The sequence below is a fragment of the Dromiciops gliroides genome, chromosome 3 (genome assembly GCF_019393635.1).
Source record: "Dromiciops gliroides isolate mDroGli1 chromosome 3, mDroGli1.pri, whole genome shotgun sequence".
NCBI classification, from domain to species: Eukaryota; Metazoa; Chordata; class Mammalia; order Microbiotheria; family Microbiotheriidae; genus Dromiciops; species Dromiciops gliroides.
In genome coordinates, this window is record NC_057863.1 from 543,040,515 (window position 1) to 543,064,657 (window position 24,143).

Here is a 24,143-nt window from a genome sequence, read left to right on the forward strand (position 1 = left end):
TAAATAGTTTTGTACATATAAATCTTTTTCCATTTCTTTGATCTCTTTGGGATACAGACCTAGTAGTGACATTGCTGGGTCAAAGGGCATGCAATTTTATAGTCCTTTGGGTATAATTCCACATTTTCTCTAGAATGGATGGACCAGTTCACAACTCCACCAACAGTACATCAGTGTCCTAACTTTTCCGCATCACCTCCAGCATTTGTCTTTTCCTTTTCTGTCATGTTAGCCTATCTGATAGGTATGAGGTAGTACTTCTGAGTTGTGTTAATTTGCACTTCTTTAATCAATAGTGATTTAGAACAATAAAAAAATTGATAGTTTTGATTTCTTCTTCTGAAAACTGCCTGTTCATATCCTTTGACTATCAATGGGGAAACAGCTCTTATTTTTATAAATCTGGCTCATTTCCCTATATATTTGAGAATGAAGCCTTTGAAAAATTTGCTATAAAATTTTTTCTCCTGTTTCCTGCTTTCTTTCTAATTTTTGCACAAGTTTTGTTTATACAAAAACTTTTTAATTTCCTGTAATCAAAATTATCCATTTTACTTCCCTGCCTAGACTTTTGTAAAAGCCTGGTAAAAGGTCCTCCCAACTGTACTCTTTCCCCTTTAATCTATTCTTCATAATGTTATCATAATGATCAACTGTGCTAGACTTAGCTCTTCTCAGCAATACAATGATACAAGACAATTACAAGGGACTCATGATGGAAAATGCACTCCACATACAGAAAAAAGAACTGTGGAATCTGAATACAGATTGAATCATACTATTGCTACTCCCCCCCCCCTTTTTGATGTTTTTCCCTTTTGTTCTGATTCTTCTTTTACAACATGACTAATGTGGAAATATGTTTAATGTGATTGTACACATATAACCTATATCAGAGTGTTTTCTGTCTTAGGGAGGGGGGAGGGAAAGGAGAAAAATTTGGAACTATAAATCTTATAAAAACAAATGTTGAGGGGCAGCTAGGTGGTACAGTAGATAAAGCACCGGCCTTGGATTCAGGGGGAACCTGAGTTCACATCCAGCCTCAGACACTTGACAAGTCACTTAATCCCAATTGCTTCCCTGGCAAAAAACACCAAAAACAAACAACTTCCCCCCCCCCAACAAATGTTGAAAACTATTTTTATATGTAACTAGAAACAAGTAAAATACTATTAAGATTTGTAAAATGTTATCATAATATTCTTTTATGCATAGATATGGGACAGCTAGGTGGTCCAGTGGATAGAGTGCTGGACCTAAAGTCTGGAGACTTATCTTCCTGAGTTCAAATCTGGTCTCAGACATTCACTTAGCTGTGTGACCCTGGGCAAGTCACTTAATTCTGTTTACACTGGTTTCCTCATCTGTAAAATGATCTAGAGATGGAAATAGCAAACCATTCCAGTATCTCTGCCAAAAAACCCCCCCAAGCCCCCAAATGGAGTCACAAAGATATAACTGAACAATAATGCATAGATATTGTCATATCACTCTTTTGTTCAAAATTCTTTAGTTGTTTTCTATTGCTTATTGGGTAAAGTTCAAACAAAGCCTTCAAGAAGCTAGCGCCACCCTACCTTTGTGGTATTCTTTCATATTATACCTTTAATGTACTCCAATGAAATGTACTCTAATGAAACTGGATGATTCTGTCCTGAGCTTCTGAATTCCATTCCCTTAGACTCAAACATCAGTCTGTTTTTATTATTCTCTAATATACTTATCCCATAATACTGTGTATTAAATCTATTTGTGTTTGTGTTTGTGTATTCTCTTAGGACTTCGAACTTGAGTTCAGGGTCAATATCATTTAAACTTTGTATCTTTTCTCTTGCCTAGCACAGTGCTTTGCATACAAATAGGTGCTGAAAAATTGTTTGTGAATAAATTAATTTTACACATTTAAAAAAAGAATATTTTCTTGTTTAGGACCCAAAGATCAATAGATTATTGGCCTGCTTTTGATTGGATGCTACTTCTTAAAAGATATGTGATATCCTTGTTAAGAATGCTCCCTTCACCAACACCTACCATGCTAAACTGATTTCTTGAATTACTATGGCCAAAAGAGTCCATTTTGTGGTGGCCAACCCTATGGTGATACGCCTCTCTTAGACAGGCTGGGCCTTGACCAGGTCAGCTTTTGAAGTTTTTCCTATCTGGTATATGGTGAGAGAGTATTAGCAGGGTTCAATGAGATAACAAAACTTCTATGTAACAGGTCCTTTGTATGAAGAAGCAACAAGAACATTAGCATGGGACTACAAGAGCTATCTTTTCAGGTAGTTGTGATAAAAGAAACAGGAATTCTTCATCCACTGGGGAAGGCTTTTGTATTGAATTTTTCTTTCTGACATTATCTAAATATAAGAACAGTTAATTTACTGATGATAATGGCAGTACAATTTAAGCTCCTTTGTTGCAGAGGCTGTTTTTCATTTGGTTTTTGTATCCCCAGCACCTAGCACAATGTCTTATACACAGTAGGCATTTATTATATGTTTATGGACCTGCATTAGATATTTATATATTTTACAATTCACACATTGTAATAATCCTGGAAGATAGGCATTGTAGGAATTATTATCCCATTTTATAGAGGAAGACATTGAGGTTTGAAAGATTAAGTGACTTGTTTATGATCCCAAAGTTAGAAGATTCAGGATTCAAATTCAGGACTTTGGACTCCCAGACCAGGGCTATTGCCATGAAGCTGCACTGCCCCTAGAATTATGCAGACTGTAAGAATGAGACCTCATAGGGACCTTACACAGTTTATCTGGTCCCAGATTGCCACCTTATACATGAGAAAACAGACCTACCATCAGAAAGGTAATAATACAAACATCAGCTAACATTTATTTAGCAGTGGGTAGAGCACTGACCCTGAAGTTGGGAAGATCTGAATTCAAATCTCACCTCAAATACCTGCTACCTGTGTGATCCTGTCATTTAACCCCAACTGCCTTAAACATCCAGGGGCCATCTCCAGTTGTCCTGATATATATCTTGCTACTGGACCCAGATGGCTCTGGAGGAAAGAGTGAGGTTGGTGACCTTGCACAGCCCTCCCTCACTTAAATCCAGTTTACTGTGAGTCATGACATCATGCTGATGTCATGGTCCTCTTTGAGAATGAAGGACAACAAAAAAATAATATAACGCTTTAAGGTTTCAAAAATCCATTACATATATATTACATACAGTAAGCATTGAATAATGCCTTTTCCATTCATTTGTTCATTGATTCTCATAATGACCCTGTGAAGTAGGTGCTATTATCCCAATTTTACAGATGAGGAAACTGAGGCTGAGAGAGTTGAAATGACTTGCTCAGAATCTAAAGCTAGTCCGAGATTGAATTCAAACACTGGTCTTCTCGACTCCAAGTCCACTATGCCACACTGTCTCTCAAAATCAATTCCTTTCCTTACAAAGTGAGCATAATTTCCATTTACTCTATCAAGCTCCCTCTGAAACTTTTTGTTTAAGGGCCAAAACTAAATTTCAATCTAACTAATATCTAGGAAAATTTTTCTATAGTGCATCACGCACCTGCTTTCCAAAAGAGAAGCTGCTGATCAAAACAGAACCTTTCACTGATAGCACATGGCTAGAAGAGTTTTTCCATTTCCTCCCTTTGTACCAGCTGTCGTTTTTTGTTGTTAGTGGGCAGCTCTTCCAAACATGTTATGCTGTTGTCTGAATGAGGAAGATAGCCAGAATGTGTGTATGTATACGGCATAGAAAAGCACGGAAGGGAAGGCCGGGGCCTCTCTAAAAAGATGAAGGCCTTCTGCAGGGAAGTTCATCAGAGGGAGAGCTGTATTAGCCATTTTAGCACTGGGAACAAGCAGCATGAAACACTCTCCAAGTCAACTCTGCAGTTCATGATGCGGTACTTCTTGTACTGATGAGCTATGATTAAGAGGGTACAGAAACATTTCAAACTCAACTGAATGGGAGGGGAGAGCCCAGAGCAATGCTCTGTAGGGCAGAGAGCCTGGATGTCAGCCCCACAATGGGTGAAGAAACCCGTGATATGGGCTCTGTTGGGGAAATGCCAACAGAAAAAAGCAACAGAAACACTAAGCTATTGGTTGCTGACTAGAGAGAGTTAAATAGGTTTGTATGCTTCCTATTTTAGCTAATCATTCTTGGCAACTAGGTCCTTGGCTCAACTGGTCATATGCTGTTGAAGGAGGAATGAAAGGGCTGTCAAAAGTAAATGTAGGAAGCAGCTAGGTGGTGCAGTGGATAAAGCACTGGCCCTAGATTCAGGAGGACCTGAGTTCAAATTTAGCTTCAAACACTTGACACTTACTAGCTGTGTGACCCTGGACAAGTCACTTAACCCTCATTGTGCTGCCCCCCCCAAGTAATGTAACATTTTCAAAATGCATAATTTTCAAAAATCATTTAATATTTGTGCTCTTTAAATAAAGTTGATGCCTGGGTTAAAGACTTGATTGTCCCTCCCTAGAGAAATGGTCAGAGACCTATTTTTTATTCCAGAGCAGCACCTTCATCTGCTGACAAGCTATGTCCTACCAGCACTTCAAACCCAGCAGGTCCAAAGCTAAGCATATCATCCTTATTATGCATAGGAAAAAACCACCCCATTGAACCTGGAGATCCAGGACCCAAATGAGAATTCCGGTTCTGCTACTTGCTACCTGCATCACGTTGGCCAAGTCACTTAAAATTTCCATTACCTGTAGAATGACAGAGTGGGACTAAATGACCTCTCAAATCTGCTTTTTAGGTCCATTGTTATGACACTCTCTCTCTCTCTCTCAACCTTTCCCCTTCTCTTCTGACTTCATTACATCTGTTTGTGGTCCCAGCATTACTCCAGTCTCCCATGTTTGAAAGCTTGGGCTCAGTTCAGTATTTCAGTTCTACACTTAGTAGCTAAGGGATCTTGTATGTTTTATCTTTCTGGGCCTCAATTTCCATCTCTGTAGAATTCAACAATACAATTAAATAAACATTCACTTAAGCACCTACTATGTGCAAAGCACTCGGTTAACCAGGGGATATTTCATGACAAATATGAAACAGCCCTTGCTCTCAAAGAAGCTTCTGTTCTAGTGAAAGGGAATGGAATATGCATATAAAAGAATACACACAAAGCACTCTGAGAAGGAGAGGGGAAAGGCCCCACAGAAGAAGGGGTACATTCTTTTTTTTGGCAGGGCAATGAGGGTTAAGTGACTTGCCCAGGGTCACACAACTAGTTAAGTGTCAAGTGTCTGAGGCTGGATTTGAACTCAGGTCCTCCTGAATCCAAAGTCAGTGCTTTATCCACCGCATCACCTAGCTGCCCCCAAGAAGGCGTGTATTCTAGGAAAAGAGGGTGGCTTGAGTTAATGTGAAGACACGAGGGGCAACTCAATGTTGAGTAAAGCACAGGTGACTGAAATCCAGTGGGTAAAGGAAGTAAAATCAAACTGGACTTGAAATATAGATTTGAGCCAGACTTCAGGGAAATTACTGCCAGGTTGAGGATTCCATATTCTATCCTAAGGCTAGAGGGAAGCATAGACAATTTTTGAGTAGGTGAGTAACAGTCAGATATCTGTGCTTGGGAAGATTATTTTAGCACCTATGTCTTTATAGGATGAATTGGAGAAAGAAGAGATAAGAGGCAAAGAGTCCAGTAAGGTTAATCTAGGTGAGAGTTGATGAGGACCTGAATTAAGATGATAGCGATGTAAAATGAGAAAGGGGATGGATGTAAGAGACAATGTAAAGGTAGAAGAGAAATTTATGGGGCGGAGCCAAGATGGTGGAGGAAAGGCAGTGAGCTCTCAGAACTCACAACATGATTGCTCCAAAAAAACCTCCAAATAATGCCATAGGACAATTCCTGGAGAAGCAAAACCCACAAAAGAATGGGCTGAGATCGTTTTCCAGCCAAAGATGGCTTAGAAGACTGGCAGGAGGGAGCTGCTATTCCGGGGCAAGAATGAAGCCCAACCCCACGGTCACGCTGACAAAAATCCAGTCCCAAGTAGGCTGAGCCAGGGAAAGAGACCCCCAGAGCTTCTAAATCAGCTGCAGCACCAGCATCTTCTGGAACTAAGGTCACAATCTGGTGAGAGGGCTGAGCCCTTAGCAGGTGGGAGATTTCAAGGGTCTCTGCTGGTGCTGAGCGGGCAACTGATTGGATGTGTGAAGGATGGGAAAGAGAGGAGTCCAGGGTAAGGCTAAGGTTGCAAATGTGTGTGTGACTGGAAGATGTGTTTAATAAATATGGTTAAGTTTGTATGAAGTGAAAAATACTGTAATCACAACTCATCCCTGTTTGCTCATCCTGTGTTACTATTTACTACTGGAATAAAGCTTGTGCATATGCGCGCAAGCACGTGTGTGTGTGTGTGGGGGGGGGTGGAGCTTACTCATGTGCTACTATAGACATAACCTCATGTACTGTGCTTTGCTTTACTGCATTTCATAGTATCTGTGATGAAATAATGAAATTTAGCAGATACTCAAAGACCCACCTGGAGATTAATCTAGACTGATTGAATCAAGTGAGAGTGATTAACTGCTGATTAGCCTACTTCAAGTTAACTGGATTATAATCACAACTTGGGAACACCTTCAGAACCAATGGATTTGGATGACACCAACCAATCAGCTTGAAGCAGTGTGTAAGGACCGCCTCTGTTCCAGACCTATAAAAAGCTTCCACAATCAGTTTGCTGGGGAGAGTTCATGATTGAAGCAGGCTTGTGGCAGAGGACTTGAGGAAGAACCAGACAAGGCTGGAACTCTAGGCTAAATAGGCTTTTTTCTTAACTTTCTGAATTCCATGGGAATATCTGTATGCTTTAATAAATGTTTAATGCCCAAGGACTGGTGCTAAAGCTTCTAATTTAAGGTGACCACAATTTAGATTTTAAACATCACATATCACATTTTAAAAAATAACTTGAAGGTTTGTGGCAACCCTATGTTGAACAAGTTTATTGGTACCACTTTTCCAACTGCATATGCTCACTTTGTGTCTCTGTGTCACATTTTGGTAATTATTACATTATTTCAAATTTTTTCATTATTATATCTCTTATGGTGATCTGTGATCAATGATCTTTGAAATTACTATTGTAATTGTTTTGGGGTGTCACAAACTGCACCTGTATAAGATGGCAAACTTAACTGGTAAATATTGTACGTTCTGGCTGTTCCACTGACCCATCATTTCCCCCCATCTCTCTCTCCCTCCTCAGGTCTCCTCTCCCTATTTCCCAAGATACGACAATATTGAAATTAGGCCAATTAATAACCCTCTAAGTGTTCAAGTGAAAGGCAGAGCAAATTGATGCAGCAAACTTCATTACTGTCTTATTTTAAGAAATTGCTCCAGCCACCCCAACCTTCAGCAACCAACACCCTAGTAAGTTAGCAGCCATCAACTTCAAGGAAACACCCTCCACCAGCAAAAAGATTGTGACTTGCTGAAGGCTCTGACGATGGTTAGCAGGGTTTTTTTTAAGCAATAAAGTATTTTTTAAGTTAAGGTATGTACATTGTTTTCTTAGACATAACACTATTGTACACTTAATAGATTACGGTAGAGTGAAAACATAACTTTAAATGCACTTTGAGAAACCAAGAAAATTCATGTGACACGCTTTATTGTGATGTTGGCTTTAGTGCAGTCATCTAGAATCAACCCTGCAATATCTCTGTGGTATACCTGTACTCTGAAGCACAAAGCCCACTGGATGAGAAGTGTCTACTACAGCCATAAGATGACAGGGAACCTTGTCTACCACAGACACCAGTATCGGGGACACAAAACTGATCCAAGGGGCCCACACCACCCACATCAAAAAAGGCTAACAGTGGGAGGAGGCAGAGAAGTTGAATGTTTAAGGGGTTGGCACATGTAGGCTGCAGACAAGCCCATAACTGGTTTTGAAGGGGAAGGGTGGGATGGAACCGATTTTCCAATTTTCTCAAGAATTATCACACACCCCTTGGGAGTAAAGCAATAGCCCAGCCTCAGATCCTTCCAGGGTTAGCAGTTTGGAGACCACCAGGCTAAAGAACCACCTTCATTGAAGGTGGTAGAACTGTTACTTGAGGACTGTTCATGAAATGCCACCAAAAATCAAAAAGCTATCTACTGAGTAATGGAGAGGTTTCAATCCCCACTGGTAGAAGGGGCATCCCATAATGAAACTAGGGATCACTAAAGTAAAGAGTAGTAGTAGTGCAAGGGGCAAGAGGGAAAGTATTGTCAGGGACTTTCGGCAGCTATCTTCAGCTGGTAGCAGCTGAATATTCAAATCTCTCAAAGAAAAGAAACATACTGTAGAGAGAAGAGGACTTTTCACCAATAGGCAAATTTTCCGATTTTTCACCATGACATTTTTAAGATGAGCAGGGTAAGGGGCTACAGGCACATAAAAACCTCCTCTTATTCACTATGAGGATGCATTCCAACAAGAGACTTTCACATCAAACTTTGTTACCCTGGGCAAAGGTACAGGGATGTCCTCAAGGAAGTAGATTCTCTCCCTATATACCCGGGGGGCCCTGCTTGGTCTCCCTCCCAAAAGCCAAGGGCTGCAGCTTCCTGTCCAGGCTTACCCTAGTTCTGTGACTAACCCATCTTCTCTCATATGGTCCCCAGCACCTAGTGACACAGAGACCACACTTGATCCCTGCTGGAAGAAAGCTTCCTTACTTCCTGGTGCCCAAGCTATGCCAATCCTGGAAATGTGCACTCGGGTGTCAGCTTAATGCTGAAAGGGTTCACTCAACCCGAGGAAGAAGACTTAGGAGGGATGTGATCATTGTTTTTAAATACACAAAGGGCTATAGGAATTAGATTTGTTTTGCCTAAACCCAAATGCAAGAACCACAAGCAATTGATAAAAGCTGCAGAGAAGGAGATTTAGATACCATGTTAAGAAAAACTTTCTAATGATCAGAGCCTGACTCAAGGTGGAATGAGCTGCATGAGAAGGTCTGGGGCTCCCAGGAGGTCTTCAGCAAAAGCTGGCTGAGACTTCTCACTCAGGGATGCTTGTTCATTTCATTGACTGACCTATAGAGGGGATTCCTATTCAGACACAGGTTGGCTTAGATAGCCTTTTAGATCTTGTCCAGTTCTGTGATTCTTTAATTCCTCTTTATCTGACAGCACAGAGAAGACAGAACTCTATCCCATGCCCAGTGTGCCCAGACTAAATTTAGAAGAAGGGCTTTGCTCCCAGTGGTTTACTTCATTTTAGAATAAGAAAGATTCTGTATATACTTCAACATACCAACTGCTTAAGGTCTATTGTGTTAAAGAAAAGTGGGTTTCACACTTACCCTGCTTGAGGTTTCCAATAAAAACTGGAATGTATTCTGTATAGCTTGGCATGTCTCTAGCTCAGTCCTGCTGAATGCTATTAAATAATCCTTCAGATGATCATATACATTCCCGTCAAGGGCCTACACGAGGGAGAAGAAAAACAAGAGCTAAGTGATCACAACAGAACTTTGAAGGCTGCTGCCCTTCAGCATCACCAGGCAGCTTTGGTACAGGAGACTAGGAGGTCATAGGCCCAGCTTCCAGGCCTCACTCTGTATCACACCTTGTGACTCTGGACAAGTCACCGATGATGAGAGCTGACATTTATGAAGTCACTTTATCTTCATAACATACCATTGAGGTACATGGTATGAATATTATTATCATCCCTATTTTATAAATATATCAGCAGAAGCCCAGATATCCACAGGACTCTGGAGATTATCTAAATTCTAGGCCCCTATTTTACAGATAAAGAGACTTGCTCTGGATGACACATCTGGTAACCAGGAGACCAGTCTGGGTCCAGTGTTCCTTCCCTATACCATTTTCCCCACTGAGCCTAAATTTCTTCCTCAGTCAAATGAGAGTTAAAATCATACTGAGGCAGCTAGGTGGTGCAGTGCATAGAGCACTGGCCCTGAAGTTGGGAGGACCTGAGTTCAAATCTCACCTCAGATACTTACTAGCTGTGTGATCCTGGGCAAGTCACTTAACCCCAAACATCTGGGGCCATCTCCAGCCATTCTGATTACATCTTGCCACTAGACCCAGATGGCTCTGGAGGAGAGAGTGAAGTTGGTGACTTGCACAGCCCTCCCTCACTTAAAATCCAATTCACTACAAGCTATGATGTCACCCAATATCATGGTCTTCTTTGAGAATGAAGGACAAACAACAAAACAAACAAAAATCACACTAAATTATCTGTAAGGCTCCCTCTGGATCCAACATTTTAATTCCATAAATTCCATCCTTAAATATTTTGAGCAAAAATGTTAGGTTCTTCAGGACGTAGCCATGAGATGGCACAATAGAGCCCTAAAACCATAACCTATTATTAAATATGCATTTCATCCAGTTATGTAATATGCCATAGCAAACTGCTGATGTCATGCTTAGATAAAAGGCTTTGCCTTGGGGTGTGTTCTTTATGTGAAGTAAATGATCTTGTCAATAAGAATATGTGTAACTTACCTGGGACAAGGCCCAGGTTTTATGCAGATGTTCTTGGTAGGTAGTCACACATCTTTGTTTTTTGCAGAGCACATATAGCTATAGATTCAAGATCCCCGCCAATGCCAGTTGGCACCTTCTCAACCTTGCTGTGAATGTGATGAAAGTGCCACACTGCAGAGATGTATCAGAGGTGGGCTTCCAGTACACTTATCTATCCACTATTCTGCACCAATGCCAGTTGTTATTATTTTGGTGGTCGTTCCTTGGAACCCTCCAAGTAACTCCAAAAGACCAACTGCATGACACATCCTGGTATACAGCTGAAATGACATCTATGCTGAAGAATAAAGTAAAGTCTATGACCTGTAGAGACGGAATGATTAAACCAAAGGCCTACTAAATGCCACTGTCTGGGCAGGGCCTGGGCTGTTGTGCAATCTTGGGAACTTTTCTCCCATTGTAGTGGGAGAGGCTAAGTCTTAGTAGAGGAACTGTTGCTTGTTACCTGAGGCTGTTTTGTCACTGATGTGAATTCAGGGACAGAGATGATCTATCTGAGCACTGAAGAGGAAGCTCTTCAACTATGCTTTACCCCTCTAGAACTAGTCAGGCTTCAGGACTCCACTGACCCTAGTCCTTAATTGGGGACTCCAAATCTGCCCTGCTACAACACATACTCCCCTAGCTTCCAACTCTTGCTCAGGGACTGAAATTCATATCATGGGCCCCACATACATCAAGAATCACCCAACGAGGGGCAGCTAGATGGCGCAGTGGATAGAGCACCGGCCCTGGAGTCAGGAGTACCTGAGTTCAAATCTGGCCTCAGACACTTAACACTTACTAGCTGTGTGACCCTGGGCAAGTCACTTAACCCCTATTGCCTCACTAAAAAAAAAAGAAAAAAAGAATAACCCAATGCCAAAGGTTGAACTAAGAGCCCCTGCTTGAGAGGGCAGGCCCTGTGTGCAGCAGCTGTCAGAAGAGTTTACAGACAAGTTGTTCTCCTTTCCTGGTTTTGTGATTCACAGACAGAAGCTTCCTGGTTTTATTTTGTATTTGTGTTTCTCTTCAAGGGACCTCCCAACTTTGAAACAATGAGATTCAGTACAATAGCACTCTAAAGGAATGCTTCCCATTTTGAACTTATTTCAAATGAAAGATTCCAATCCCAAAGCTGTGTTGTCATCTTATGCCTTTACTTGCAAGAACTCCAATAAAAACTAAGGCCTTGCTTTTACTTGTAAGAAATGACTTTGTTGTCACTAATTCACCAAATGACTACAGAAGAAACAAATTCATTTTGAGTTACTATTTCAGTCTATCAGACACATTTTATCTCCATTCATTTATTTATTTATAGTTTTATTTAAATAAACATTTTTATTTATAATTTTGGGTTCTAATTTTTATCCTTCCCCTCCCTCCCTGAGGCAGTAAGCAATCAGATAGAGGTTATATGTGTATGATTATGTAAAACATTATCATATTAGCATCAGACACATTTTAGTCATTATTTCAAGCCACAGAAAGTGGAGAGGCAACAGTTGAAACAGAATTTCCACTACAATTTCCAGCTGGTATGTATAGCTCTTATTATCAGCAACTGGGTACTCTGGGTGATCCCAGATCAAATGATGGTCACTCTTTAGACACCTTACACAGCTCTGCTGCATCTCAGCAAGTTGTTTGGGGGTACCTGAGGCTCTCTGGTACCTATCTGCTGTGTAACCCTGGGTGAGCTGCTCAGCCCATCAGTGCTCAAGACAGAGGTGCTACCTGCCATTGGCAGAGAGGGTTACCTCTTCTCGGGCTTCCTTATATCAAAGATAAAGTCTAGTCTCCATCCCTAACCCTATATGTAGCTCTTAACATTTTATAGTTACTAATGGGAAGTGTGGGCTGTTCATTGGTACTCTCACCATGGGACCAATCCACCTTCTCGGGTCATACACTGAGGTCATCAGTTCTTCGTGGGTCATAGACTTCTTCCTACTCATATCTACCATGTGACCCAGCAGCTCATGAAATGATGTATTTCTTGCTTCTGGGTATAAAAAAGCCCAATCTTTCTAACTTCTTTATTGGACTCTCTAAGAAGAATCTGTGAGTTATTCTCCTAATTATTTAAAACTTTCATTTGTCTCCTGGTTTCATTTCTGGTAACTATGTCAGTATAAGTTCCTCTAGTAGACAATGATCTAGAGTGTGTGTTCTCAGTTCTAGGAAGGGTCTTTTTGAATTTTTGTTTCATGGGCTACCACAGTGAAATATTTCATCATCAGTGGCCAGTCTACTGTTAAAAGCTTCTTTTTGTGCTTAGCTGGCCATCAGAAAACAGACATATCCTTTTCCCCAAGACTATACCCCAAGATTTCCCAACATGGTAGGTTCCATTGACAAAGCTTTTGGAAGTCCAGTGTCTCCTCCACTCTGTGATGAAGCCTGAGAATAAGACTTTATAGAAACATTAATGTTTATTGGCTTGAATTTAGAGCCTATCCATATCTAGTGCAATCTGCTTATTTTTATATATGGGTAAACTGAGTCACAGAGATTAAGCTAGTTGCCCCAAATCACAAAACAGTTGGTGGAAAAGTTAAGACTAGAACTCATCGCCTCCTGACTCTCATGAGTTCCTTTCACTGTATCATCTTTATCTTTTTAATAGTCCTATTATATTTTCCCCACATCTGTAGAGAAAAAATTAAAAATACTACTCAAACCTAACTTATTAACACATAGATTTGTATAATCCATAGGTAAAATTTTGTTCCCTGAAACATAAGCGCGCACAGACAAATCCACAGGTGGCAGTTCTGAGCCTCACTGCCAGCCACTGCAGAAAAGTTCTACTCTATTTCCACATTTAACATCAGCTTCATCTCAATAATTTTGGTTTATGTTTGCATGGTCTAATTTGGAATGTATGGATAATGTTAGGCAGATATAGATGCTCATTCTTCAAAAAGAAGAAAGAACTACTTTTCAACCTATATTAAGGAAACTTGGGAAACTTCAAGCCAAATTGCATAACCACAAAATCTGTTTCCTTCCTAGAAATGAACAAGGCAGCTGCTGTCTACCTTAGTGTTCTTTTTCAGAAGCACTTGTGAAATTACAACAAAGGCTTGGTAAAGTGACAACAGATAATTTCCTTTTTCCCAGTCCATGATATATTAAAATTGTCCTTAATACTGCTGATTCTAAAGAATGTAAGAGTTCCCCTAACACAACAGACTTAATGGAAAAAAGGTAAATTTCTTTGAAGCATTTTCTACGTCAGTGATCATGAAACATAAAACTTTTTACTACTGTATTCTGGTAATATTGAACTTCTGTTCTCATTCAACATATCAGCACTCTCTCCCCTGCCCACCACTGTGTCAGGCATGAGGTCACTTGGGCTTTAGAATCATATATTTTTTTTTTTTTTGCGCAGGGCAATGGGGGTTAAGTGACTTGCCTAGGGTCACACAGCTGGTAAGTGTCAAGTGTCTGAGGCTGGATTTGAACTCAGGTACTCCTGAATCCAGGGCCGGTGCTTTATCCACTGTGCCACCTAGCCGCCCCCTAGAATCATATTCTTAATCCAAGTCATTCCCCAATTGAGAAATGGTCGAAGGATATGAACAGGCAGTTTTCTGATAAAGAAACCAAAGCTATCTATTCCCATATGAAAAAATGCTCTAAATCTCTAATGATTAGAGAGAGGCAAATTAAAACAACTCTGAGGTACCACCTGACACCCATCAGATTGGCTAAAATTACAAAAAAGGAAAATAATAAATGTTGGAGAAGCTGTGGAAAAATAGGAACACTAATGCATTGTTGGTAGAGCTGTGAACTGATCCAGCCATTCTGGAGAGCAATTTGGAATTATGCCCAAAGGGCGATAGAGCTGTGCATACCCTTTGACCCAGCAATACCACTTTTGGGTCTTTTCCCCAAAGAAATCATGGAAAGGGGAAAGGGACCCACATGTACAAAAATATTTATAGCTGCTCTTTATGTGGTGGCAAGGAATTGGAAGTTGAGGGGATATCCATCAGTTAGGGAATAGCTGGACAAGTTGTGGTATATGAATACAATGGAATACTATTGTGCTGAAAGAAATGATGAGCAGGAGGAGAATCATATTCTTAGAGTTGGAAAGGACCCAAGGCATTTTCTAGTCCAAATGGGTCACTGTTTATGCCCCAAACACAAATCTCTTACGCCAAGGTCTTGACATCTGGTCACCTAATAGTTTCAGTCTGGCACCGAAAGCCCTTTGTAGCCTCTCCTCTTTCTACTTATCCAGTCTTGTTTTACTTTATTGTCCACCCTACCTGTACACCAAGTAAGAATAACTGTGAAGTGCTAAGCACAGTGCCCGGCAAATGCTAAGTGCTATAGAAATATTACTTGTCATCCTTATGATGATGTGCAGTGGCTAATTCCCTCTCTGGCTGCCAACTCCTACCTTGCCTGGGCTCATTCAGTTTAAATCTTATCTTCAGCAAAAGGCCTTTCCTGGTCCCCCCATTACAATGGGAGCCCCCTGAGGGCAGGGACCATGTTTCTGCCTTTCTTTGAATCCTCAGAACTTAGCACAAAGCCTGGCCCATAGTAAAAGCTTAATACATCTTTGTTGACTGGTGATAATGAACCCATTATCTTCCAAAGTAGCCTGTTTTTTTGTACAGCTCTAGTTCTAAGAAAAAAGTTGTCCAATATGTAGCCGAACTATTCTCTTGTAACTTCTTTCCAATGTTCTTAAAGTCAATTAGACTTTATCTGTCAATGTGCCTGTGTATTTGATCTCCATTTTTAACATGGCCAGCAAATGAACTAAGGGGGCCTAACTACCTTTTTGGCCTCTCTGCCAAGCTAGCCTTAGGCATGATGTCTTTGAGTTTTTACAAATATACTTTGAAAACAGGAATAGCTGAAGCTATCTGGCTTCTGTTTCTTCTTCTATCAGGGTGAGGCCCAAGCCATCATTCAATGTCTGGTGGGATGAGGATCCTGTCCAAAAGACTGCCAGTTATGCTCCTATCTCTACCGAAGCAGACTTGTATACTCATCTGAAATGCAGAGGTGGAAGGGTCCTTGGGGCTATGGAAGGTCAACTAGTCTAACGAATTTCCAAATCATGAATCCAATCCGTAGTGTTCTCAACAAGCAGCCACCAGATCCTGCTTGAATCCCTTCAGTCACGGGAAACTAACCCCCATTCCATTTTTGAATAACACAAATCCTTAGGAAGTTTATTTTTATATTGGGCTAAAGTCTCCCTCCCCGCAATTTCCTCCTATTGATCCTGGTCATTTCCAGGGCCAAGCAGAACAAGTCTCATCCCTCCTCCACAAGGCAGCCTTTCAAATAGGTATCTCCTCAATAACAAATAGGCAGCAAGGAATCTAGTTGGAAGAAAGAGACTTTGGGAGTTATCCTCTGTGGGGAGATTACTGCCCTGGGCCAGGAGCCTATACTCAGGTCTCCGGAATTGCCAGTTTCCAAAGTTCCCAAGTAAGGAAAAGGCCATGGGCATTCTGTCTGGTCAAGACTGAGTCAGACCACCTCCATCACCACTTCCAAGGAGAGGGTGCTCCAAGATTGAGAACAATGATGGGAGCCTCAATTAAGGTTTAGAATTCCCCCAGCATTTGTCTCCTAGGCCATTAAATATGGCCTATTGTGCAAGCTGTTTGTGAATTTTCCTACAACAAAGTATTTAAATACTGGAAATTTTTTTAGCATAATGAATCTGAAAGTGTCTATTATAGTTTAGGTAACAATATGGTTGGTGTTGACAACTAGGAACTTCCTTACATGGGTGGAGGCATTGCTAAAATTGGAACTAAGGGTGCCTCACCTTATCCGTTCTTTATGGAAAAGAAATGAGGGAAAGCCTTCAAGATAGCCAATAAAGAAAATGAAGTCTCTGTGAACATACTGAAAAGGAACAGGCAGCTAGGTGGCTCAGTGGATAGAAGGGCCTGGAGTCAGGAAGACCCTACTTTAAAACAGGCTTCCTTACTAGCTGTGTGACCCTAGGCAAGTCTCTTAACCCTGTTTGTCTCAGTTTCCTCATCTATAAAATGAGCTGGAGAAGGAAACGGCAAAACCACTCAAGTATCTTTGCCAAGAAAACCCCAAAAGAGGCCATGAAGAGTCAGACACAACTGAAATGACTGAACAACAATGAGATAACAATTATGAAGTGCTTTGCAGTGTATGGAACACAGTAGATGCTATTTAAATGTTTGTTATTATTATTATTATTTGTTAAATGTTTGTTATTATTATTATTAACTTATTACCCCACCACACAAGCTTTATGGAAATTCCTGCTCACAGAGTAAATAAGTTACAAAGGGTCACTAGAGTTGGGGTCAGAAGATCTGAATTCAAATCCCAAATCTGCCACTGTTGGTGGTGTTCCTTGGGCCTGGAAATGTAATACCCATCTTTACCTGTTGAATTCTTACCCATCTTTTAAAGCACAAATCGAACACTTCCTCTTTCACTAAGCCTTCCCCTAAACCCTATGTGGTAATAACTTCTCCCTCCAGTGTACACAGCACTGTTTGCCCCTAATTTATTGTTATCTGTGTTTGTTTCTTATCTAAACTTTATCCCTTCAAGCACCAGCACAGTGCTCTGCCTATATTAAGTGCTTAAATAAATGTTTGATTTGTGTTTTATGTTTATTTATAATTTTGGTGATTTATAGACACTTAGGCAATTCACAAAAAACTACAGTGGATTTCAGGTACACAATGTAGCTGGAATAGGACTAATAGTGGTTCCAAACCCTGAACTCCATAACAATAGCTCATTTTAATAAATTTTGAAATAGTATAAAGAGCTGTCATCATTAAAAGTCTGGTGCCTGTCTAATTTAACAAGCATCTTATGCGCAAGGTAGTAGAGATACCAAGACAAAAACAAAGCTGTCTCTGCCTCTAGGAGCTTGTGTTCTACATGGGGAGGAGCAGGGAGGAGGAGAGAAGAAGTTAATTATACAAGATATAGTTCTTCTAGGAGGCTCCTGAGTTGTGTTTAAAGAAAGTTGGGGGGGGGGGCAGCTAGGTGGCACAGTGGATAGAGTACTGGCCCTGGAGTCAGGAGGACATGAGTTCAAATCCAGCCTCAGACATTTGACATTTACTAGCTGTGTGACCTTGGGCAAGTCACTTAACCCCAATTGCCTCACCAAAAACCAAACAAACAAGAAATCTAGGTATTCTAGAAGGTAGATGAAATGACAGATAGTCAAGGCATGGAAAGCCATGAGGCAAAGGCTGAAGGCAGGAGAAAGAATGCTGCATATAGGGCAAAGAGAAAACCTAACTGGAACAGAGAGTGCATCTCAATAAAACTAGACCAGGAAAGGTAAGTGGGAACCATGAATATGAAGAGATTCAAATAAATATACCAAGATGAAGGGTTTGTATTTTAATCCTATAGATTAGCAGAAGTTGTTGAAGATTTTTGAATAGGAGGATGATGTTGTAGATCTGTATTTTAGCAAGATCAATTTGGCAAAAAGGGTAGTACAAATATTATTATCCCCATTTTGCAGATGACAAACCAAAAGTGATCATTCAAATGTTTTAGACCTTAGCCAGTATATCTAATCCAATGCTCTCATTTTACAGATGAGGAAACAGGTCTATAGAGGCCAAAGTAACTTGGCTCAAGGTCACATAATCAGTAAGGAACAAATTCAAGATTCAAATCCTGGTGTTATGACACCAAATTTACCCATCATACTCTGCCAACTTGTCCAGCCTCAGACAGCTACTGAATGACTGAGCCAGGATTTGAACCTAAGTGTCCCAACCCCTAGTGTAACACTGTCATGTTGTGCTATGTGTTAAGAACTATCCAGGGGCTAAGAAGATGCTGGTGCAGCAGCACAGGAGGGAGATGGCAGGGGGTCCAAGAGATAATTACCCATGAGGGTCTTTGTGACAAATGTCCACTCAAGATGGAAGAAGCAAATGTACATTTCAGATCAGGATTCCACAAATTTGTTTTGAATCAGCTTTTACAATTTTGTTTTCAAACTGCGTTCCCCTACCCCCCTCCAAAAAAATTTCCAATACCTGGTATAACCTATTGCCTTTCACAAGAAAACTTGAAGAAAATCTACTTTCTAGTTTCTAGCCTCCAAGTCATTTCTTTCCTTCTTCTCTTGTCTACTTGTCAAGACAAATTCTCAGGTTCTAGGCCCTTATGGTTCTATCCTGACCCTTTAATATTATGAAGTACATGTGAAATCCCTGCTGTGGACCTCCCTTTCTACCAGAACAGCTCAGAATCCAGTCATCTCTACTCCTATCCCATGTTTTCCCACAAATCCTGTGTAGGGGATTCACTCACGAACAAAAGCCTCCCTCTTGTTGCAGCATTTTCACGTGTAGAGCGTCTGTTTCTCCCTTATTTTTGCTATCTAATCATCCCACCTCCTTTTCCAGATGTGAGACCTCACACAGGAGACAGACATCTACAATGTGCTGAACCCAAACCCTGTGGCTCCCCTGCAACTATGGATCTTAAGAGATTATCGTGGTTAAGTGACTTGCTCAGGGTCACACAGCTAGTAAGTGTCAAGTGTCTGAGGCTGGATTTGAACTCAGGTCCTCCCGAATCCAGGGCCAGTGCTTTATCCACTGCACCACCTAGCTGTCCCCCATGTGCCCTATGATTTGCAGTCATCTAGCACTAGCTATGCCACAGGCCCTTTGCCATAGGTATAGAGCTCAGCAGATTTGGTCTCATGAGAAACAAGCTAATATGAATGAAGAAGAGAGGAACCAGGGACTGGAGATGCCAGTTCCCTAAGAAGAAAGAATTGGATATCCTTTAGCTAACAAGATTTCACTCCTAATCCAAGGCTCTTTTCATTATACAATACTGCCTCTCCTATAATTAAAAAAAAATTATATCAACTACCTATTCTCAGCATCACCTTGGAATCAAAATTTCTCACTTTGGGAGGTTATTCTACTCAACTGCTGTATAACCTAGGACAAGTCATCATTAATCGGGGCTTCAGTTTCATAATCTATAAAATTGAGGGATTGGTCCCTTCCACTTCTAGTATTCTAATTGTAAGTACAAGACATGGAGCCAATGCCCTAAAATAATTTAGAATTAGGGGAGGAGACAAGATTTAAATACAAAATCCCCATAAATAGTTAGAACACCAGGTAAAAAAATATAAAATAAAGCATTAAGTTGAATGTAGTAAGGTTGTCCTAAGTGCCACAGAAATTATGTGATTCAGGTAGTGAGAAAGGAAAGAGATGAATATAGAAGTGGAATATCAAGTGGCCTTAAAGAAGGGATAGGATTTAGATGGTGGAGGGCATTTCGGGCAGGAAGAACAATGGCAGAAAGGCACAAATAAGTTGTGTGTGTGTGTGTGTGTGTGTGTGTGTGTGTGTATACACGCATATGAGCATGGTGCAAACAATAGTGAGGCTGGCCTAAAAGAAGTAAAGTATATACTGGAGATTTTGCTAAAGCTAACTTTTTTTTTTGGGGGGGCACCATGGTGCCATATTAAGAAGATACTTTTCTGGCTAATGAATCTGAAAGGATTTGAAATTTGTTTTCACAGCATATTCTTTCTCAGTTTTGAGAAGGTAAAATATTTTACTAAGTGAATGTTCTAATTCCAAAATACTAGAGGACAATTTGGGGCATTTGATAAATAGCTGACAGTCCAGTTCTAAGGTTTAGCAGCCACATTGTACTTGTCGCTTATATACAGATTTTCAAAATTAAAAACCTGCTGAATAATGTTTCTGGAAAACGGGGATTAGACTGTTCTTATTTTTAAAACACACACATACACACTAAAGTCAATACCAGCAGAAGTGCCTGCTGTGCTCAGCAGTATCTAAATCAGCAGCAAGAACATGAGCCAAGGGCATTCAGGAAGGAAAGAAGGTTAAGACAGACTATCAAGTGGATCCATATTACCATTTCCCCCTTAAAATAAAGGCCCAACTTTAAAAAAACAACAACACACAGAACATTCAGAGAAATTGTAGTTGGTCAGATTGTTATTCCAATAGATTATGTTATATATTATTTCCATCTAAGAAGCTGATTATAAATAACAAAATTAACAACAACACCAACAAAACCAGATCAATCAATCTCCAGCTCTTGATTTACTTTGATTTGGCAATGGGTGAGGCAGAGCAGTTAAACCGGAAAGGAGGAAGGCGGCATGGTCCCAAACCTTAAAACAGGCACTAGCTTCTATTGTAGGCAAAGGCTGCCTTTTAAAAGTATGCCATAAAATTAGGGAGAGCTATGAGTTTGGGGTTAGTGTTGCTATAGTGGACTATCAATCTGCTGTTGTTGAGCTGATTGTCCTTGAAGGGAAGAAATTATCAGAGATATTGGAGAGAGAAGCCCTCTCTCCACCTGGCAAAGTGAGAAGCTCCAATGGAGTCTGCTGTTCCTGGTTGTCTCTTTTTGTCTTTTTCTGGAGAAATCTCACAACTCCAGGGTTCTGCTGTGAGCTCTCCAAGGTTTGAACCAAAAAGAACAGTGATAGTTTGGGCAATGGTGCCTTGGTGTTGTTTCTAAGTTGTTCATCCAAGATACCTATAACTAGGCCAACACCTTTTAAGCCTTGCCCTTTTCTCTTGGAGGTGACCCTGAAAAGGTGACAGAAGTCTGATAGCTATCAATTATAATTCATCCCCCCCCCCAACATTGCAATGTTTCATTAAGGGTTTCAAAGCCCTCTCTTTTCAGTTTTCACTCATTTCAATTTTTCTATCTTTTAGTAAAGAATAAAAATATTTTCCTTTTAAAATTTTGGTCAAGGAGAAAACTCCTTGGCTTAAAAGAGCAATGTAATAGCTTACAAGCAAGTATTAAAGTTCTGGGAGGAGGGTGCTGCAGGTTTGATTGCTTACTTTTTCCTGTCTTATATAAAGAAACTGATGGTTTGTTTCCCCCTTCTTCCTTCTTGTTCCTTTTTTTTTTTTTTTGGTAGGCAGACAAGACCAAATTGGAGGAATACTGAAGGCCAAACACATTTGGATTCTTGTATCTATTTTCTGATACACAGGATATGTAAATAATCTGTGACCAAGTATTTGTTAGTTATGTCATGGTCTGCCTTTCTAATTCATTCAAGTTTCATTAAAAGAACATTTAAGTTTTCTAGGCCTAAATAATTCACTAGTACCTTCCAATGAGTTTTTCTAATTATGATTATTAGCTTATCAGAGATAAATTTTGCAGATGAGGAAACTAAGGCAGACAGCGGTGAAGTGACTTACCCAAAGTCACATAGCTAGTAAGTATCTAAGTTCAAATTTGAAAGCAGGTCCTCCTGCCTGGACAGTACTCTTATTATCCATCCATCCATCCATCCATCCATCCATTCATCCACCCACCCACGATTATAGATATATAGAATAGAAATACATTATACATGTATGCAATATATATGTATGAGTATATATGTGCACACATATAATATGAATATGTATATACCCCTGATTTCCCTTTGACTTGCCAGATATACCACTTAACCCAGCTGTGATTCTAGGTGATTTGCTTAGGGCATTACTACATTTGGCCTGGTGTGTTGACTTTGCTTTCTGAATAGTTTCTTTATTACTTCTGGCTGACAACCTGGACATGCTTTCTTTTGGAATTTTAATTTTGGTTTTACCAGAATATGTTGCAACACAGATCAAAATAACCTTTCATTTCTGCATATTCATATTGCTAAGCTTATGCAATTTCATGCTTTATAGCAGCATTCTCCAATGGGACTTTTACTTTTCATACCTATCATTTTTTCACCAATATCACTCAAAGCTTGAATTTATGCCTTTAGTTACCTTTTAATTGCTCAAATATTTTCTTTACTTGGGATATAGCTTTGCCCAAGTCAACTGTCCTGGTATTTTAACTATTTTATAGGGTTCTATGAACTAACTTTTGTGTCTCTTGTTGAAAAAAAAAAGCTTCTAAGCTTGTCTTTAGACAAGTCTTCATTTTGACATATTACACACATTTTAAAGTTAGCTCTTCCAAACAATTCTTTACATGCGCTGTTCTGATACCATTCTAGGAACAATGAGTGGGAGTTGAAAGGCAGATTACAGCTCAATCTAAGTAAGAAAAATAACTTCTAAATTATCTGAGCTATCTCAAAGTAGAATGGTAGCAGGAGATAGTCTGCTGCTGAGGGTTTTCAGTTAAGACTGGAAAGCTACTTGCTAGGAAGACTGGAGAGAGGATTCCTGGTCAGGGAAGGATTATACTACATTTTTTAAGTCAATAAAAATTATTCAAATAATAAAAAGGCTCACAATATTCCATTCCACCAAGCCTGTCAAAATCGTTTTGTTTTCTGGTTCCATTAGTGGATCATCTAGGCCTTATCACTTATCTGGTTTTCTACTTGCCTTTTCCTGACTATTCAGATTGCAACCTTTTTTTTTTTCTTTAAGTGTTGTTGTTTTTCAATAATCAATCCTTATGACAAATATGCATAGTCAAACAAACATTCTAGCTTTGCCCATGTGCAAAAATATGTGTCACATTTAAAATTTTATGTAATATTTGCTTTTTGAATTCTCTACCAAGTAAAGTTCAGACTCTTCTGGCCCAAACGATTAAAATGTCACCTCACCTTTCCATCCTGAATTCTGATTATTGCCCTCCAATGCACTTTATGCTTCAGCCAACCTGGAGCACTCCCTCCCAAATAGGCCTCATGGCCTCTGGCTGACATGCCTTCGTTCTGGCTCTTCTCTATGCCAGGAATGCTTTACTTTCCTGTTTTGTCCACAAACTCTTACCCGTCTTTTAAACCCCAGACCAAAGGCTAGCCCCTCATCAGGGAAGGATTGCCTGACTGGTAATTACTCTCCCTCTCAGAGACACAATATTTTGTTCCATAATTTTTTAAATGCATTCACCATGCAACATTGTATATTATAATTATCTATTATAATTCTCACTGTAATTCCCTTGACTACGAGCTTCCTGATGCTACCTAAACTTACTATCTACCAAAGTGCCTTACAAAGTGCTTTTAAAATTGGGAAGAAGGGGCGGCTAGGTGGCGCAGTGGATAGAGCACCGGCCCTGGAGTCAGGAGGACCTGAGTTCAAATCTGACCTCAGACACTTAACACTTACTAGTTGTGTGACCCTGGGCAAGTCACTTAACCCCAATTGCCTCACTAAAAAAAATAAATAAATAAAATAAAATAAAATAAAATTGGGAAGATACTTAGAATCATAAAATTAGGACTGGTGGGGACCTTAGATACTTTCTAGTCTGACTTGTTTGACAGACGGGGTAACTGAAGCACACAGAGATTTACATGACACCAATAAACGACAGAGTTGGGATTCAAACCCAGGTCTTCTCAGTGGAAATAACACTGGATTCGAAGGGCGCGTTTCGTCAATTTCAGGTGCCTCACTGGAAATACATGTTACATTAACTAAGGTTTTCATAAAACCACGTGCATTTTTTCTTAATCAAAACAAACTTCTGTCCTTTTGTCCGGAAGGACGTTGATAAGCTGAAGTATGTTAAAGCAACTGGGTTTATAAAGGGACTAGAGAGACAACTGGCTACAGCAGGACTG

The 24,143-nt window shown here is 40.1% G+C and overlaps 1 protein-coding gene across 5 annotated transcripts in view; it reads right to left on the reverse strand.

The window, feature by feature from the left end:
* FCHSD2 (FCH and double SH3 domains 2) overlaps positions 1–24,143 on the reverse strand; it is a 354,314-nt gene that overhangs the window by 100,144 nt on the left and 230,027 nt on the right. For 3 of the 5 annotated variants that reach the window (XM_043992379.1, XM_043992380.1, XM_043992378.1), the window contains exon 9: positions 9,340–9,462. The exons of the other annotated variants lie outside the window; for them this stretch is intronic. In XM_043992379.1, coding sequence (XP_043848314.1) covers positions 9,340–9,462 — 123 coding nt within the window. The remainder of the gene's footprint in view (positions 1–9,339; positions 9,463–24,143) is intronic. 5 annotated transcript variants of the gene reach the window in all.